The 19442-nt window shown below is 43.1% G+C and overlaps 1 protein-coding gene across 2 annotated transcripts; it reads left to right on the top strand.

Annotated features, from left to right (window-relative positions):
* Positions 1-3560: 3560 nt before the first annotated feature.
* Positions 3561-8053, top strand: NOL3 (nucleolar protein 3). 2 transcript variants are annotated; one of them, XM_036750837.1, is made up of 4 exons: positions 3561-3654; positions 5260-5561; positions 7382-7744; positions 7869-8053. In XM_036750837.1, exons 2-4 carry the CDS (start codon positions 5261-5263, stop codon positions 7874-7876), a joined length of 672 nt encoding a protein of 223 aa, XP_036606732.1. In that variant the 5' UTR covers positions 3561-3654; position 5260; the 3' UTR covers positions 7877-8053. The 2 variants fall into 2 exon arrangements, with proteins under 2 accessions (XP_036606732.1, XP_036606733.1); XM_036750838.1 differs by having other exon boundaries at positions 3580-3654; positions 5232-5561.
* The last annotated feature ends 11389 nt before the right edge of the window (positions 8054-19442 follow it).

A 19442-nucleotide genomic window follows, 5' to 3' on the forward strand; every position in this document is an offset into this window, starting at 1 on the left:
AGAGTAATGGTGGTGATGATTCTGTACAGCTCTGCTTTACTTAAATCCAAATTCACTTGCAAGTCAAGACATTGCTTTCTTGATGTAATTGGTCCTCTTCCAGAATGAAGGACGAATAGTAACAAACAGTATGCTGCTGTTGTTCAGTCATTTTCAGTCATGTCTGACTCTTCGTGACCCCATTTGGGGTTTTCTTGGCAGATACTGGGGTGGTTTGCCATTTCCTTCTCCACCTCATTTTATAGACGAGGAAACTAAAGCAGACAGGATTAAGTGACTTGCCCAGGGTCACATAGCTAGGAAGCTACCAAGGTCAGATTTGAACTCAGGAGGATAAACTTTTTTGACTCCAGGCCCACACTCTATCCACTTCGACACCTAGCTTTCCTGAAATACAGTATAGGCAATCTATTTCACATTTTGATTACATTCCAAATATTCCTAATTATTTGGAATTTTATGGCTTTCAAACTGTGTTCTCAAATAGGGTTGCTAGCTTTTCAATGTCTGCCGTACTGTTTACTAAACTCAAATTAATATTTCAACAAGCCAGGAGTATATATATTTCAACACTCAGGACAATCATTAGCAAGAGAAAGAACACTATGTCTTCAAAACGATTATCTCTACTATGCAATAACTCTAAACAGTCACAGAATTAAGATTGAAGAGATTCTAACCTCCTAATGTTACAAATATATCACACTAGGTGTCATTCCAAAAATAAACTGTCCTTCTATAGACCAATTTACAAAATTATAATGCAAGAAACTTATAAACATGGCACCAATACAAAACAGTCTTGTGAACATGAAACAAAACCCATTGCCAATCTAATAACATTAACCCAGTTCAAATCAGCTATATGAAAAATCATTCTGTTCCAGTTTGGGCGTTCCATACTGGTTGCATGCAAAAGCCAGTAGAGAGTGTATCTCCTAGCTGCAAAGGCATACTATCCCCAATTACTATCCAGAACATAGATCAACTGGGCCATGAATAATAATTGTACCCGATTAATATCTCAAACACGATATAAATACGAATTTTAAATTGCTCAAATCTCCGCATTGCTATGTGATTCCAGCTACTTTCCCAAATCCACAAGAAAACTAAGTTCTTGTGATGTTAAGCTTGGAAATCATGAGAAATCTTTAACTCCATCTTCCCACAGAGGAAAGAAATATTTCTTCAAGGAATTCATAGTTCTGCAAGCTTAGCAAACTTGCTGGCTAGCTTGCTGTTCAACTCTTATCTTAATAAGGTCTAAATACTTGCTCTTACTCCTAGATAAATAAATACTTATTCATACTTGAGTTGCCACTTTCTACAATCCTGGGGCTTTCTTTTTCTGCCCTTTTAAAAGTTTCCTTTTCTGATAATCAGTGAAAATGAAGATCTAGAATTGGTGTCTGTCTGAGTGAAAAGTTCCATTTTTCCATTTTTCCTTGTTGCTTGGAATTCTTCAATCAAAGCCATCCGCCTGGGCTCCAGATAAATTAGTGTCACAGTATGGAGAGTTGCATTTAAACATTTTTCAGTTGACTAGGGCATCTTCATATGTTTCTTACTGTGTTTTAATTTAGCTTCAAGTCTGCCATATGCCAATATAAACTAGCTTTTATTTCCTTTAAAAATTCTCTCTATTTTCACCTACTCACTGATGAACCTTGATTGATCCTTGCAAATAATATAATCAAGTTCTCTTTATATTGATCCAGCATTTCAATTTATATCTAATATTGTTCATTTCTTACTCTTACACTTCTCTGCTTCCATATCAGGTTTCAAATTTTGTTTTCGGATAAAGTTTCCTTTTTTTCCATTGAAACTGGCTATTATTATGTTCTATTTATATAATATATTTATATGTAATTTATATATTTATTACATTTATGATTATGCAAATTAGCACAATTTTCTTGTGAATCTGAAATCCGTCACATCACTTTGATACTGGGTAATATGAGATCAAACTTTCAGATTGACAGGCAGCGTCATCAACCTGCTTTTTGCCACATAAACCATTTCTGTTCTAATTTCTGACTTTGTTGTTGCTGTTGAGTCATGGCCAAGTCCTCATGACCCCATCTGGGGTTGGTTGGCAGAGACACTAGCGGGGTTTGCCATTTCCTTCTCCAGCTCATTTTACAGATGAGGAAACTGAGGCAAACAGGGTGAAGTGACTTGCCTGGGGTCACACAGCTAGGAAGTATCTGAGGTAGGATTTGTACTCATAAAGATGAGTCTTACTTATTCTAAGCCTACTGCTCTACCCATTACATCTCCCAGCTGCCCAAGCAACTTTGTCAATATAAGTGATATACAGGGTAAAGTGGAGGTAATCTTATAAGGAAGGCGCTGGCAGCTGGGACTGGGAAAGGACTCCTGTAGAATGGAATTCAAACTGAGCTAAAGGGAGTCAGAGAAGTCAAGAGATGGAAGTGAGGAGGGAGAGCATGGCAAGCAGGGTACAAAAGCAAAGAGGTGGGAGATGGAGGGTCGTATGCAAGGAATATCCAGAACTCTGGCCAACTAGGGCCTAGTTTCCTTTCATTCTTTTAGCCATAAGATGATCCTGCTGATGATCATCTTTTTCAAGAAGAAATCTCTTGACAGACATGGCTGGGAAACCTCTATTGCCATGATGGGGCTGAGAGGTGAGACATTCCGCCCCCCCACCCCATACCTTTTCTGGAGGACTAGAAATGATCCCTAAAGAGAATGGCAGATTTTCCTCATCTTTTCCTCATCTTCTTCTACAAAGGGGTGGTGCCTTAACAAGAGTTTCCATCCTCCCCCCCCCCCCCCCCGCCAACCCCCAACTCTCAGTTTCGAATGTTTTTTGAAACTGCCTGTCACTTGCCGTGAACCAACCAGGAGCTCCTTGCGTCATCCCAACACGTCCCTCCACAGGGAGCCAGGGTTATTGTCCACTTTCACTGCAGGTGTAACTTGACTAGCAAATCAGGACTTTGCTGATCACACACACACCCACCACATCATTGTCCTTCAGAGCAGAGCACCATCCCGTGGTAGAGGAGAAGGGTTATCGGGCAGAAAAACGAAGGCCCTCCTCCATCCTATAGATGAGAAGACCGAGACTTAGTGAAGCTAATCCCCCTGACCCAGGGCCACCCAGTTAGGAAGGGCATACACGTCTATGGGTGTTTATATCCCCAGCTCTGACACACACTTGGCCACTTTATTTGTCAGCTGTCTTGTCACCAAAAAGTTGGCCACTAGGTGCTGAATTTCTTTGGCTGGACATAGCATTTCATAAAGGCCATCTCTGTGGTGTGGAGGTTGGGAAAGAATACACACAGCCAATGAAATGTGAGTATTTCTGTCCCCCCACCCAGCCCCCACTCCACCCCCCCACCCATGTATTTTTGATAAAGTCGAGGAAGAGGTTTCTATAAATCCAACCCAGCCCCATATGCCTTCCCTGACATTGTTCAGGAGAGAGAGGGAGCTGACCCACTTCATTTCCCCAAAGCCCCAGGCTCAATGCCAGTGCCTTGGCAGCAGCCAGCCCTTCCTTCCCCACAGGGCAGCTGCAGAAGCCCCTCCCTCTCCCTGGACTCCTCCATCTCCTCCACCTCAGACTTTCTGCACAGTCATCTCCCTTCTGAGCCAGAGGCATCAACCCGGGTGAGTGAGCTGTGAGACGCTTTCCCTTTTCTTCCCTCCTTTCCTCTGAGCAAGGCCAGCTCAGTATGAGGGAAGCTGGGAGTGGAGGTGTGGGTTTCTTGGGTATTGACGACTGAGTAGTGAGTCATCCTCTCCATATCAACAGAGGAGACACTGAGGCACAAACCAGGCAAAGACCCATTGCCTTTCAGAATAGAATTTGAGTTGGAAAGTGCATGGTGCCTAGGCCAAATTTAGGAATTCTTTTTTGGGGGGAGGAGGGGTCAGACCTGGTAAGAAGACTTGGATCTTGGGAAACAAGGCCTGGAGAGGTAAGAGATCTTAGAACACCTGTGCTGAGAAGGCTCAGGAGGAACAAGGCAAGGTTAGGGAAAGATTTGCCTGGATGCTAAAAGGCCCTGTGATCCCACTTACATGGGTTTGCCTGGATATTACTGTTAGATCCTGGGGATCTCCCAGTATGTATCTGGGCATCTCCCCTCCCATTGGTCCCCAGACCTAGCATTCTAATGCAGGGCACAGGAAACAAGCCTTTGTAGTTGGATAGAGTCATGTCAGGAGAGGAGATAGCCTGCTACCCAGAAAGTCTGGCCCTTGTTCCCAGAGAACGTGTAACAATTACTCCAAACCTTTAGCCCTTGGAGGAACACCACAGTGGTGGTGATGAGAGCTAGGGGATATAAGATAGGGGTCTGATGAGGGAAGGCTGATGGAGGAACATGAAGCCCTGGGGATAGTGGATTAAGACTGCTCTAGAGAAGGGGGGCACATACAAGATACATACAGAGTAGATGGAAGGGGAAGACTCTGACTCTGACCTGTCTGCCTAAGGTAGAGTTCTGCAGGTGATGCATTTCTTTGGCTGCAACAAGTCCAAAAGACCTAAGTGAGGTCTCTTGGGGAGGGGGTGATATGACCCACATCAGAAGAGAAATCAGCCACAGCTGTGAAATCACAGATCCTCAAAGTATTGAAGTAGAGACGTTTAACATGATCAAGTCTGGGCCTCAGTTTCCTCATCTGTAAAATGGAAGAGTTAAGCTAGATGACCTCCAAGGCCCCCTCTCATTTTAAATCTTATAGTCCTAAGTTTACAAAGGTTCAGAGATGTTGTTAACCCCACCTGAGATGAATTAAAGGGGGGAGGGGGATTTGCCTAGAAAGTCAAAGATTGTAGAGGAAGTCACATTTCCCAGGACTTGGGAAAGGCTGATGCAGAAGAAATAATTGGAGGGATGCTTTGGGGTAAGGGAAAACTTGGGGTAGGGAGGGTGTGGTTACCAAGTGAGGAGTTACTAAAATTCACAAATCATAAACATACAATTTAGTACAATATTCATTTGTACATTTATTACAATATTGAAATACAAAAATACATCTTATTCCATTTGATCCTCACTATAAGTCTGAGATAAGTAGAGAAGGTATTCACACCCCCATTTTGCAGATGAGGGAACTGAGGCTCGAAAAGTAGTAGGTTATATGTAAGAATGAAAGGTTGTGTGGGGATGGGGGACTAAGTGCTCAGGAGGCTGGGAAGTGGACTGTACTGGGAGTGTGAAATGGTCCTGTTCTAGGCCTCCCTCTACACTCCTCCTCACTCAGGATGGGCAACATCCAGGACAGGCCTTCAGAGATGATCCAACGAGAGAGGAAACAACTGGTAGAAGTCCTCAAAAATGATTCAGTCATCCTGCTGGATGGGCTTATGGCTCGAGGCATCATCACAGTGAGTGAGTATGAGTCCCTGGATGCCATGAATGACCCTGAGCATGTAGTGCGCCGGATACTTCTGATAGTACAGAAGAAGGGTGAGTTTGCTTGCCAGGAGCTGCTGAAGTGTGCGTCTGAGATCCATCCGTACGACTCCAGAGACCCTTATTGGAACTGGAAGCTTACACCAGAGGGTAAGTGGACTCTCAAGAACACAGTGGGCAAGAGGGCATAAGGAAGAAAAAGAAAGTGTGTCAGAAGGGATGAGAGATGGAGAAAGACAAGACGTCCCATCCTCCTGTAGACCTTGCCATCAGGGAACACAGAGTTATGGTAGGGGGGCAGGTCAGAGAAAACAGCATGGATTCCCTCCTCCCCATACCATGAGCCAGGCTTGCAGATAAGGTTGGCAGTTACCAGTCCACAGTGTTTTCTAGCTGGTCCAGCCCAGCCCTTGATGGCTTAAGGCAGGGGATGCATAGTCTTGTATCTTCCTGGTTTTGTTACACATATAGGAGGATCTTCCACCACTTCATGATTTCCCCTGCCCAAGTGCCCAAGGAACAAGACTGTTTGGGAAATCCATTTTCCAGTATCTTTCTGCTCTTTTTAGCCTTCCTCACCATAAAGCAAGGGGGTTCTTATCTAAACCCCTTTGACAGTCTGGTGAAGCCTGTGGACCCCTTTCTCCGAATGTTTATTACCTGCATTCATAACTCAAGGAAGTACTAAATTTCATTTAGCAGTTAGAGAAAACAATGTCTTAGGAGAAAATTAACATTGTTCTGCTTCTCAAGGTCATTGGCATTTATGTTTTCTCTTTGGAGAAAAACTCCTTTCGGAGTGGAAGTCCCCCATTGAAGGGGCTGGAGGTCACACAAAGATCTGAGGAGCAGATACAGTATCCGCCATCCAACATTTATTCACTCAACAAACACAAGGAAAGGTTTTTAGCTGAACGCCTGCTGGGTGCTGTGCTCTGGAGGACATACAAAGGAACAGAGAATTTACTTTCAATGTCCTTATGTTCTAATAGAGAAGAAAAAGGCAGATACAAATGAAGAGTAGAAAGAATGCTCGATTTAGAGTCAGAAGACCTGGATTCCAATGCTGGTTCTGCTTACTTCCTCATTGTCCAACCTCTCTGGACCCAGTTTCCTCATTTCTAAGATGATCGTGGACCAGATGTCACACCTGTCCCTAAATCCCAGGCCATTAAAATTCCACAATCCTAGAAGACCTAAATTCTAGTCCTGACTCTCCCATGAATTTGCCTTAAGCAAACTCCTTCCCCTCTCTGGCCTTATCTGTAAAGTGAAGGAACTGTCTTCATTCTGTTTCCTCCTCTAACAACCTGGAGTCTCGAACCCTTTCCACCTCTAACAGCGTGTCCTATTTTCTGGCGTTTAATGCCTGAAGGTTCCATTCAGCTCTAACATTCTAGTTTCCAAAGAATCTCTTAGCTTTTTGCATGCTGTGATACAAAAATAGCTAACATTTCTATAGAGCTTTAAGGTTTGCAAAGCATTTTACAAATATTACCTCATTTGATCCTCGCAACATCCCTGTGAGGTAGGTGCTACTATTACTTCCATTCTACAGATGAGGAAACTGAGGCTGAGAGGTTATGTGCTCAAGGTCACACAGTTGGTAAATTTCTGAGCAGAATTTGTACTCAAGTCTTCATGATTCCAGGCCTGACACTCTATCCATTGATCTAAGGTCTCTTCTAGATGAAACATGCCATATTCTGACATGCTTGGATTTTTTATGAGTCAAAGAGATTTGCATTTCCTTCTGTCCCCCTCAACAGAGAGTAAGGAGGTCCCAGGAGAAGGGGGTAGGGTTATGTTTTCCAAAGCAGGCAAGAGCAGAGAATGGAAAGGGGCCAGGGCAGGGGGTGGGGGTGGGGAGAGGAGCACAACTGGAGAGAGATTCTTGCATGGGAAGAGAATTGATAGACTAGAATCTCATCATCTCCTTTTTCTCTTCTTTCATCACCTTCCTCACCCAGGATACAGCCATCATCACCACAGAAGTCATGACTCATGTTGCACAAATGACCAGAGGAAGATTTCATGTGGGGGTACATGCATTGGGGTTCCTAACCCTGCAGATGAGGATAAGACTGGTGATATGGAGAGATCGCAGGACTCAGAGGCAGCAGAATTGGACACTCTTGAGGACCAAGAGTCTTCAAAGGATCCAGAGCCAGAGTCACAAAGCCCAGAAGAAGATGAGTCGGCGAATGAGGTTCTGGAAGAGCCAGAGCCACAAAGCCCAGGAAACAATGACCTTTCAGAGTGGTATGTGGAGCCAGAACCAGAGCACGGAGAAGTAGTAGAAGATGAAGGAGAAGGTGCTGATGCAGAGGAAGGTATGGTCTAAAGGGGGAATGGAAAGGGGGAAAAGGAGAGGATGAAAGGGAAGTATAGGATTGCTCCTGCTCCGTCTCTGGAGCCTCTTTTCTCTTAATTTATTTCTTATTTTGTCTCCTCTAGATTTCTGATGGAGCCAACTGAAATGACCACTGCCCCATCCTACCTGCCATACCAGGGAATGAGGTCATCATTGGGGTAGAAGAGTACTCAGGCTGGGGCACCCAGCCTCCTGAGTTCCTGCCCAGCTAAGGCTTGGGGTCTGGGGTTGTTCCTATTTCATTTGAATAAACTCTTAATAAAGGGTCCAGAGTAGCATTGGATGGATATAATTTTTAATGACAAAAATCACAGTTTCCATTTCTATAGGCTTAAAAAAGTATGTTCCTCATAGTAGTCCCATGAGGTTGAGAGTTGGAAGTATTTCTAGGCCCATTTTACAAATAAAGAAACTGCCAACCCCTTGGAATAGAAGTTAGAGGGGAAGAAGGCTAAGGTGGACCCCCAGCGGAGGAGACTGGGGCAACATCTTGCCACCTGCCTAGTATTGTTTGTGCCCCCCTTGTTGTTGTATGTCCTTCAAAGAGGACCAATGACATCACCAGTGATGTCTTGACTCATGCATGAATTGGACCTAAGTGAGGTAAAGTGACACAAAGTCATCAGCCTCACTGTCTCTTCCTGAGTCATCGAGATCCAGTGGCAGGACAAAAGTCAAAAGTCAAGCTTGTTCTCAAACTTCAAAGAAAGTACTGCTCCCTTCATATCCAGATTTCCACCCCTTTTTCAGGAAACAACCATCAAATCAGCATTACCATGGCTCCTTGGAAAGAACATGAAAGTATTGCCCTTTGGGTCAACTCACAATTGCTATGACTGGCTAATTCAAAGCTCCCTTCCCTGATCACTACTCAGGGATATGTATGTGTTGTATCCCCCTAGTTAGTAGAATGCAAGGTCCTTGAAAGGAGGTTCCTTTTGTATTTGCATCCCAAGAAGCTTTAATACATGTTGATTGGTTGATAGTCTGATAGCCCTGCTCTAAGGAGCAAAGTTACAGTTGGGAATGGGGCTGGTGGGGGTTGAGCAAAGTATATATGAAGGCAAAGAAGCCTCCTTCCTAGGGGCATCACCTGTCTGCCTTTCTTTGGAACTCAGTTTCCTCCTCTGGAAAGTGAAAGAGATTGGATCAATCAATCAACAAGCATGTCCATGTACCAGGCACTGTGACAGGTGCTGAGGATAGAAATATAAAAGTGATACAGTCTCTACCCTTAAGGAGTTTACATCCTTCTTTGGGGGGAAAATGTGTTTACAGGTAGGTAAACATAGCATATAAACAAAATGTAAACTGGGAATGAGGAAAGGCTTCTTACAGGAAATGGCAATGGAGCTAGATTCCAAGAGAAAGAAGTAAGGAGGAACAACATTCCAGGCATGGAGAATAATGGCAGAAAGGCCGATCTAGATGGTCCTTTTAGCTCCAAATCCTCTGCCTTAGAAATATTTCCTTCATGTTCCCTCAACCTATCTTTACTCAGGACCTGGGAGAGCTCTGTTAGGAGCTGAGGAAAAAAGACAAAGCCAGCCTGTGTTGTCCTAATAATAGCTCTCGTTTCTGTACTTTCTTTTTTTTTAAACATTTTTCACATTAGTCATGTTGTATAGAAGAATTAGAACAAATGGGAATAACCATAAGAAAGAAAAACATAAAACAAAACGAAAAAAAAAAAGAAAACAGTCTGCTTTGTTCTGCATTCAGCTTCCATAGTTCTTTCTCTGTATGTGGATGGCATTTTCCATCTTGAGTCTTTTGGAATTGTTTTAAGTCATTGCGTTGCTGAGAAGAGCTAAGTCTATCAAAGTCACTCATTGTACACTATGGCTGTTCCTGTGTACAATGTTCTCCTGGTTCTGCTCACTTCACTCAGCTTCAGTTCATATAAGTCTTTTCAGGTTTTTCTGAAGTCCTCCTGTTCATCATTTCTCATAGCACAATAGTATTCCATTACTCATTTCTATATTTTCATGCCCATTATCTCATTAAATCCTCATGTAGAGATGATCAGGCCATGGGAAGTGAGGATTTAGTCACTATCACTAAAGATGGGTAGAGGAAGGTGAAGTGCCCCACCTTTCTGGTAGGATAGAGAGTTGTCCTATCTCTGACAAATATACCCCACCTACCCTGGTCATTTATGTTGGCCCAGGCTCTCCTATGATTTGGTATAGGGTTTTACAAATGTGAAATGATGAGTCACAGTTATGTTCAGTAGTTTTTCAGTTGTGTCTGACTCTTATGACCCTCTTTGGGGTTTTCTTGGCAGAGATGCTGGAGTGGTTTGCCATTTCCTTCTCTAGCACATCTGACAGAGGAGAAAACTGAGACAAACAGGGCGAAGTGACTTGCCCAGGGTCACACAGCTAGGAAGTATGTGAGGCCAGATTTGAACTCAGAAAGATGAGTCTTCCAGGCCCAACACTCTATCCACTGTGCCACCTACCTGTCCTAAAGTCACATTTAATATTTCACAAATCTATCAAGACTGTGGCTCAAACCTTGTCTCTCCCCAGGAAAACTTCAAAGTAGGTCATGTCTCATTCACCTATTCAGTGCCTGCCCATGAACCAGCAACCCCATTTTGATATATTGATCAAAAGCTTCCAGGCCCAATAAGTACGCCTTGAAAGAGTAACCAGGAGGCTACAGAGAAGCATGATTGCATAAAGCAAAATCATGCTTCCCCCTCTATGGTAAAAAGATTACCCACTGGCCTGAAGTCTTTGTTCAGCTTCCTCCCGTAGGTCAGCTCTGCTACTGGCAGCTCCTGCTTCAGCTGTGGCTGCGGCTGTAGCTGTAGCAGCCTCTGGCTCCAACGGGAGCTGCTTTTAACCATCCAGCTTCTGCGGGGGTGTAAGGTACGCCGGGGAAAGCACAGGTTCTTTCAATCTGCTTAAGCAAGGTGAAGGGGTTGACCGGGAAAGCACAGGTTCTTTCCATCAGCTTAAGCAAGGGAAGCAAGGTGAAGGGGCCGACAAGCTTACTCCAGTCCAACATACAAACAGCATTCAGTTCAGGGGAAAAAGCCAAACTAGTCAAGGGCACTTGTTGACTAAGTGCTAAGGAGCCCATTTTTGGTTGCCAATACAGGGACACAGTAGAGTCTTGATAAAAGCTTGTTGAATGAATGAGTGAATAAATGAATGAAAGATTCTTATCTCTATCCCAACTTTGTGTTGCCTAAAAGTAAGGCATGTTGGCATTACTGTTTAGGTCTGTTTAACACAAGAAATGGAAGAATAATAAACACAGTATTGAGACTCCCCCTAGGTGTCTGTTCAACGTTCAAGGGAAGGACCAGATGGCTGTAAATGTTGCCAGCAACAGGAGCAGTGTTGAAGTCTGAGTTCACACATTATCCTTCCCTGGGGAAAGTGCTGGGGCTTCATAGTCTGGACTACTGAAGAAGGAACCAGCAGCCCCTGGCAAAGGAGACCTACCTATCACTCCCTCCTCCCCTCAATATCACACAATCTCACTGCCCAGGTGAGAGCAGGGATCCTTAGCTGATTGTCAGAGGAACTCAGGAGCCCCACGACTCCACGGTCAAGCAGACTCTCAGTGCAGCTGCTTCTGCACTCACTGTGTCCAGACAAATAACCTTTATTTTCTGAGTGTCTCAGCGGGCTACAGACCCCAACCCCAGTATGTCAGAGAGAAGGAGAAAGGAAGACAATGAAGATCCCTCTGTTGAACAAGGTGACCTCAGACCAGAGATGTATCTTTCATGAAGGTGGGACAGTTGTGTTGCTTCAGGATCGGAACCAACTCACACCTGGCTCACTGCCCTGCTTTCTGCCATCCTTAGAAAAGCCAGTTGTCATTTAATTATTCACTAATTTAACAAGTTTAAGAATGTAATATATATTTTGACACCAGGGGATGATACTTTGAAAAACAGCATTCCAAAGGCTGCAATGTCCTCACTGATCACCAGAGGGCACTCCAGCCTTCCCTTTGAGCTAGTTCAGCACATGGTTCCTGGGATATATGCAGTATTAATCTCAAGCAGGGGTTTCTCTCTCTCTCTCTCTCTCTCTCTCTCTCTCTCTCTCTCTCTCTCTCACCCCTCTGGCAGTCTGATAAAATCAATAGTGTTTTTAAAAATCATTAATTAGAGGAAATGCTAAATTTCAGCTAGAAGTTAGGTAAAGATATATGTGTGTATATGTATACATGAGTGTGTGTATATATATGTGTGTATACACACATACATATATATACATGCACACACATATATATTCCTCATCCATGTTCATAGACCCCCTGAAATCTGTTCAAGTAGTCAATGGACCCGAGGTTAAGAACCCCTGACCTAGGGGCATGAAAATGTAATATTTTTCTAAAATATTCAAATTATGGACATCTTTTGGCTCACCAGCACCCCACAATTGAGAGATTTCCTTTGACCTCACTCCATTTTTTTTTCTTTTCTTTTTTCCATTTTTTTCATATAGCTTTTTTTTTAATTGACTTTAGAACACCACCAACCTTATTAGGCCCTCTCCAATCCTGATTCTCTTCTCTCTAAGATATTTCCTATCATCTCTCGGGCAATCCATATTGTAACCACACTTTTTATTGTACAAAGAAAATGTGTAAGATGCTTGTTAAGAGCTATTCTGGGGAGTGATCACCTACCTACACCTGCATGACCACCTTCACGACCTGAGAGAAGGAGAGATGGCTTAGGGCTTAGGGAAGAAGCTGTACACTTGAAATTTCCTGGCATTGACTGCAACAATCAGAGGAAATAGGAGAGAAGCGCCAGGGATTGGGGCTAGTCACCTGGCCTTGTCATTGTTAGGGTTCCATAGCAACTGCTAGTCCTGTTCAGGTGACACTGGTCTGATCTCTGGTCCCTCTTACATCCTCAACACTTTGTCCACACTTTCCTGCCCCCACCCCCCACTCAGGATCTTCACCACAGCCACAAAGGCTCTCTAGGATCTGTCTTACCTAAACTATGTGGGGTCCAACTCAAGGTGTCAGCACAGCAACTCAGTAGCTCTGGTAAGAGCCACAAGCAAGCAGAAGTAGTGGGCACTTTGTTCTGGGCACTTCCTCTTACCTGTCTGATTCACTAACACACAGTTCCAGAAAGAAACCAGCAAAATACAAAGGAGGGTTCCATCTATCTAGGGTGGGGATGATACAACAACCCTGTGAGATGGGTGGGACAAATATTAATACTCCCATTTTAGTGAGAAGGAAGCCCAAGTTGGAAGAGGTTCCGTCACTTTGAGGTCACCCAGCTAGTTTGTGGCAGAACCCCTAATTCCAGCGTTCTTTCAAGTACATTGCTTCATGTTATCTCAGTGATCTTTTACTCCATTTTTATTTTTTGTTCAGTCATTTTCAGTCATGCCTGACTCTTGGTGACCCCGTTTGGGGTTTTCTTGGCAATGACCCTGGAGTGGTTTGCCATTTCCTTCTCCAGCTTATTTGACAGATGAGGACACCGAAGCAAACAGGATAAAGTGACTTGCCAGGGTCACACAACTAGTAAGTGCCTGAGGCCAGAACTGAATTCATGAAAAGGAATCTTCCTGGCTCCAAGTTCAGGGCTCTGTCCACTGTGCCACCTAGCTGCCTTTTGTACTGTAGAGTCAAATTGGCCCATAGGGACCAATCCATGGACCACATTCAGATTTACCATTCCTGGCATTCTGGTTGACCACATGGAAGTTTGGGGGCCTGTTTCTAGCCACTTATGAGTCAGAACCAAATCCAAATTCCTAGTTCAACATTGAGATGAGAGTCTTCTTATTTGCTGTGGGGCCAGAAGAGCTGATGATTCAGTGCGTGTAAACAGAAGCAACCATCCCCTCAGCCTCTCTTCCTTTGCAGCCGCAAATCATGTCAGGACTGTCTCAAGGTTTTTCTTAAGATGGTAAGGGTGGAGAGGAAAAAAGAAGGCTGCCCTAATTCCTACTCCAACTTCCACATGGCCACAAATACACAACATCTAAACACACGTCCGTTCAAGGCAAGCCTGAACCTGGATTTGGACTTCCTCTTAGATGAATGGGTATGTATCCAAAGATGAATTTATTTGGGTCGGGAGTTTCAGAGATCCAAGGGTCATGAATCCCATTCTGTTGGATCTAAATGGCTACAAAGGAGGCTACTAAGGAGGCATCTCCAGCATAGACTTCAGTGCTCTTGGTGGCCACTGAAAAGAGTCTTGGCCCATGCCTGGCCCCTTTACCAGCAGGCAAGTACTGGGGCTATTTGGAGAGTAGAGAGCCAATCTGAAATTTAAAATTCACAATCAGAAGTCATGCAACCTACTTTATGTTATGATGAAATTTCAGATTCCCAGTACATTGTAACTATAGTCATATGTTAAGCTGCTGAATACTATATAGCTACGTGGTAAGGTGCTGAATACTATTTTAAGTCATTCTATTAACACATGAGTATTTCATATTAACTCTTACATATAGAAATAAATTATTCGTCACATTCTTGATTCAGACTACACATTGAGTATTTTTTTCTCTCTCCATTTTTGGGGAAACTCTGGAAATGAGCCATAGCTATAACCTAAGCTATGAGTAGGAAGCAGAACTCCTTTAAAGGCCAGGTTTCTCCAAGGAACGAACCCAGTCTGACATTATACTTGGGTCCAGAGTAGAGGGATCTCTTTAGTGGAGCAGGGAGTGGCAGAAAATCCCATTTCTCATGGGCACAGTTGTGGTTTCTCAAGATTGTGTGTTTGTTTTGCTTGTAGATGTTTTGGAGTCATTCTCTTTTAGCATTTGTGTCTTGAGAGTCTCTGCCACCACAATAGTTCATTATAGTGGGGTTATAGAGGAAACAAAATAAGACCAAAAACCCCTAGGAATGTTTTGTTATGTTTTGTAAAGGAAGAAAAGGGAAAGAAGGGAGTGGGGGGGGGCTTGCTATCTCACATAGTCTGGATGTGCAAACGGAAAACTTGTACAAATGAGGAGGAAGGGGTTGGGGTACCCAGTATCACTTGAATCTCACTTCCATGTGAACCAGTCAAAGAAGGATAGAACATGCAAACAGCTTGGTAAAGAAATATAGTTTGCTCAACAGGGGAATAGGAGGAAAGCAGGAGAAGAGAAATAAGAGAGAAGATCAAGTCAAGGAAGAATAAATTACAAGCAAAACAAACTCCAACCTCAGAGGGTGGATCATGAAGGGTATTCAAAATGAAAGAAAGAAAAGATAAGAACCTGTGATTGGTTTCTGAGAGAGGGGAAGAGGAGAGAGGAAGGGGAGGGGAAGCATATTGCATCAAGTATAGAGAACAAGAACTAATTATGCTCCTCTCTCATTTGTAGAACAAAGAAAGGATTAAAGTATAAGAAGAGGAAGGAGTGAAATCCCCAATTAATAATTAAGCGTGAAACTCTGATCAATGTAATTACCAATCCAGCTCCTGAGAGAAGTGATGCGGAATGAAGTAGGTGGTTCTGAACTTGGCCAGTGGAGGAATTTGTCTTCCTTGTCCATGCCTTTTTGTTACAATGGTTTTGTTTTTCTTTCATTTCAGTTGCAGGGAGGTTAAAAGGGGAGGGAAAGAGAGTTTAGCGATAAGGTTCCTCCTCCAAAATGAGAACAGAAAAAAAAAAAACCCAGAAGGAATCACAGAAAAGCAAGATAGCTTTGAAAGTTACATTTATTATATACTTTCAAAGAAAACCATACTACATAATAGAGATTTGCAGTTTAACGTACAAGCCCCTCCTTCTGTTCTATAAACAGAAATGCTACTTTTATTTAGTGTTTGTAAAGTCAAGAAAATTTTAAAAAACCTAATTTAAGAAAATACTGTTTACACCTCACTTTCTCTCTTCTAAACCCCCTAAACCACCTGCAGTTTGATCTTCAACCTCATCCCTCAACTGAAACTTCTCTCTCTGTCTATCTCTGTCTCTCAAGCGTGCAGGCCAAATCAGTGTTTTCCCCAGTTTTAATCCTTTCTGATCACTCTGCGGCCTCTGCCACTATGTTCTCCTGGATACTCTTTCCTCCCTGGGTTTTAGTGATACTGATCTCTTCTGGTCCACTTACCTGTCTGATCAATCCTTTTTGATTTCTTTTGCTCATTTATCATTCACATCAGGACCACCAACTTTGGGTGCCTCCTGAGGCTCTATCCTGGCCCTCTTCTTTTTTCTTTCTACATTCCTTCCCTTGGAGACCTCAACAAGATAATCGTTAGAGCCAGAGAAGACCTTAGAACATAGAATATTAGAACACGGTCTATAGACTAACATAGCTGGAAGAGACTTGAGCCGAGGAGGCTAGAACAGTTGATAGAGTATCAGAGCTAGAAGAGTCCTTGGGACATAGGATGTTAAAACTCTAAAGGACTCTGAAACATAAAACATCAGAGAAGAATTCTTAGAACTGGAAGGGACCTTAGGACATTTATTACCAGAGTGACCTCTAGGGCATGATGTAGTGGAAAGAGGGCTGGGTTCAAATCCTGCCTTGGTCATATACTGTGACCCTGGCCAAATCTCCTCTCTCTGTTTTCTTATCTGTAAAATAATGATGTTGGACTACACAACTTCTACAGCCCCTTCCTGCTGTAAATATATTATCGTGTGATCAGAGAGATAGTGTGATAGTGGCCTCAGAGTCAGGAAAAAGGTTACACCATGCCTCTGGCTGTGTGATCCTGAACAAATCATTTAACTGCTCTGGGTTCTAGGTAACTCTCGAAGACTGGTGTTGTTATTCATCATTCTCAAAGAGGACCAATACCATCTACATGTGGGTGGTTGAGTAGGTGCTGATCTGCACTAGTAGGGGGACTTCCCCCACTGGAGTTCCTCATGTGTCAGTGAAATCTTAGGTCTGGTTTTAAAAAAAAAGCACCATAGAGAATATCTAGTCCAACTAGTTAGAATAAGGCTGTATTGGAGAAAGTAGGGCACTTGAGCATCAACCTTAAATGTGAGAGAAACAACTGTCCTGATGTTAGAGAGCGGACTGAGTAGGCTCATGGGCTCCTGAGCTAGAAGAGTTCAATCCTGCCATCTTACAGTGGGGGAAACTGAGACCTGCAGAAGGGAAATGACTCACTCAAGGTCACACAGCCAACTCAAGACTTGAAAGGCAATTAGCAAAGTCTGCATATGTGAAACCTTTAGGGGTCTGAACTGGAACTGGATTGAACTTTTGGTTTCACTCATATAGGGACCTCCCAACTGAGGAACTTCATCCTAGGTGGTGCAGTGGATAGAACTCTGGGCCTAGAATCAGGCAGATGAAGAGTTCAAATCCTGCCTCAGACAACTACTCTTTGCCTGAGTTTCCTCATCTATAAAATAAAGGATATTAGACTTGAAGGCCCTGCCAAATGGAAATCTATGATCCCTTACCAATATAGGCTGGCACCTTCCCTGCAACTTAATGTCTCAGAGTTGCTTCGAGCACTAAGATAAATGACTGACTCACCTAGGGCTACACAGGGGATATATGTCCCAGGCAGGATCTGAAAAACTTCCTGATTCCAAGGCCAGGTCTCTATCTGTCGCCTCTCATGATGGGGGGATGGGGCCAGTTGTTCAATTCCAATTTCTGGGAAGGGTTTAGTTGTTTTTCAAAAGGTATTATCGAAATATAAGAAAAATGAGCTAGGTGGATAGCACTTGCCAAATTATAGGACTGGTAAGCTAAAGCTACCCAAGTTCTTGGGCTTTCCTTGTTAATGTCGGCGAGTGATCCAAATTCCTCTACTGCCCAATCCTCCCTCTCAGACTAGCGATTCTACCCCATCCCTCTTATTTTCAAGATCAGAGAACCAAGATAAATGGTCAAAGGACAGTTTCCAAAAGAACAAATCCCTGCCAGTAAGAGAAATACACATTGTGAAACAACTCTGAGGTTTCACCTCATCCCATAGAAATTGGCAAAGATGATCAAAAATGGAAATAATGTTGGAGGTGTGGGAAGACAAGCACACAATTACTGGTGGCAGAGACCAGCTGTTCTAGATGTCACTTTGGAATTCATTTCCAGACTGAACTCCTAGCTTCCCAGACTTTCTCTACCATTTCACAGAAACCTGGTTTGGTTTTGTTTTTCATCCTAGGAAGGTTCACTTACCCCTAGACTTCTCACCCTGGATGCATCCTCCACCCTATGGCCTCTTCCTCCAAGTGGCTGATTTCTCCCAGAATATCTATTTTAAGAAGGATGTCCAGGTCTGCCATGTCTTCATTCCTCTTCAGGCTGCACTCCTGACTATAGACATCTACCATACCCTATGAGGCACTACCCCTTCCATTCCCCCACCATTAAAACAGAAGTTCCTTGACTAATGCCTTGTTGGTGGAGTTGGGAACTGATCCAACCATACTGGAGAGCAATTTGGAACTATGACCAAAGGGCTATAAAACTGTACATACCCTTTCACCCAGCAATACCACTACTAGGTCGGTATCCCAAAGAGATCATAAAAAAGGGAAAAGGGCTCACATATTCAAAATTATTTATATCAGCTCTTTGTGTGGTGGCAAAGTATTGGAAATTGAGGGGATAGCCATCATTGGGAAATGGCTGAACAAGTTGTGGTATATGATTGTAATGGAATTCTATTCTGCTGTAAGACATGATAAGCAGGATTTCAGAAAAACCTGGACTAAAGTGAACTGATGCATAGTGAACAGAATCAGAACATTGTACGCAGTAACAGCAATACAAGCGTGAACGACTTCACTCTTCTCAGCCATACAATGATCCAAGATAATGCCAAAAGACTCATAATGAAAAGTGCTATCTATCTCCAGGGAAAAAACTGATGGAGTCTGAATGCAGATCAAAGCATACTATTCACTTTTCATGTTTTTTTTTTTCTTTCACACGACTAATATGGAAATGTTTTGCATCATTGTATAACATATGGAAAATTGCTTACTTTCTTTGGGAGGGCGTAAGGGAGGGAGGGAGAGAATTTGGAACTCAAAAATTTTAAAAACCAGTATTAAAATTATTTTTACATGCAATTGGAAGATATTATTTAAATTAAATTTAAGCCTGGCACACAGGAAACACTTAATGCTTCTTGACTTGGTTTTAAAAAAAGGAGCTAATCCGTCTATACCCTTACATGAAGTGAATGCACTAACAGACCTATGTCCCAAGGAAGTCAAGGTCAGAAACAAAGGTCCAATACAGGCCAAAATAATCAAAGTAGCATCTCTGTACTCTGTGCCCATAAATTGGAGAATAGCTGGACAGACTATTGTCTGTGAATGCAATGTAATACTACTCTGCAGTAAGAAATAATAAATATATTCAGAAATATGGGAAGATTTGTGCAAAGCAACACAACGTAAATAAGCAGAGCCAAGAGAACAAAACATCCCATGACTACAACAGCATCAATGAAGATGGTACTAGAGGGTGTAAGCTTGCAACGACTGGGAACCTTGTGAAGGTGCCATAGAAGCAGCAGCTCCTTCAGGGGAGATAGGCAGAGATTACCGGCATAGCACATTTGATGCACTGCACCACTCTGTCACAAGTTTCTACCTAAGTTTTTGCCACAATGGCGGGTTTGATCTAGAAGTGGGGTTGAAATGATTCTGAGGCAACAACAAAAGACATCAAGGAAACATTAACAAAAAAGGGCCAAAGTGATGGAG

The sequence above is a fragment of the Trichosurus vulpecula genome, chromosome 3 (genome assembly GCF_011100635.1).
Source record: "Trichosurus vulpecula isolate mTriVul1 chromosome 3, mTriVul1.pri, whole genome shotgun sequence".
NCBI lineage: Eukaryota > Metazoa > Chordata > Mammalia > Diprotodontia > Phalangeridae > Trichosurus > Trichosurus vulpecula.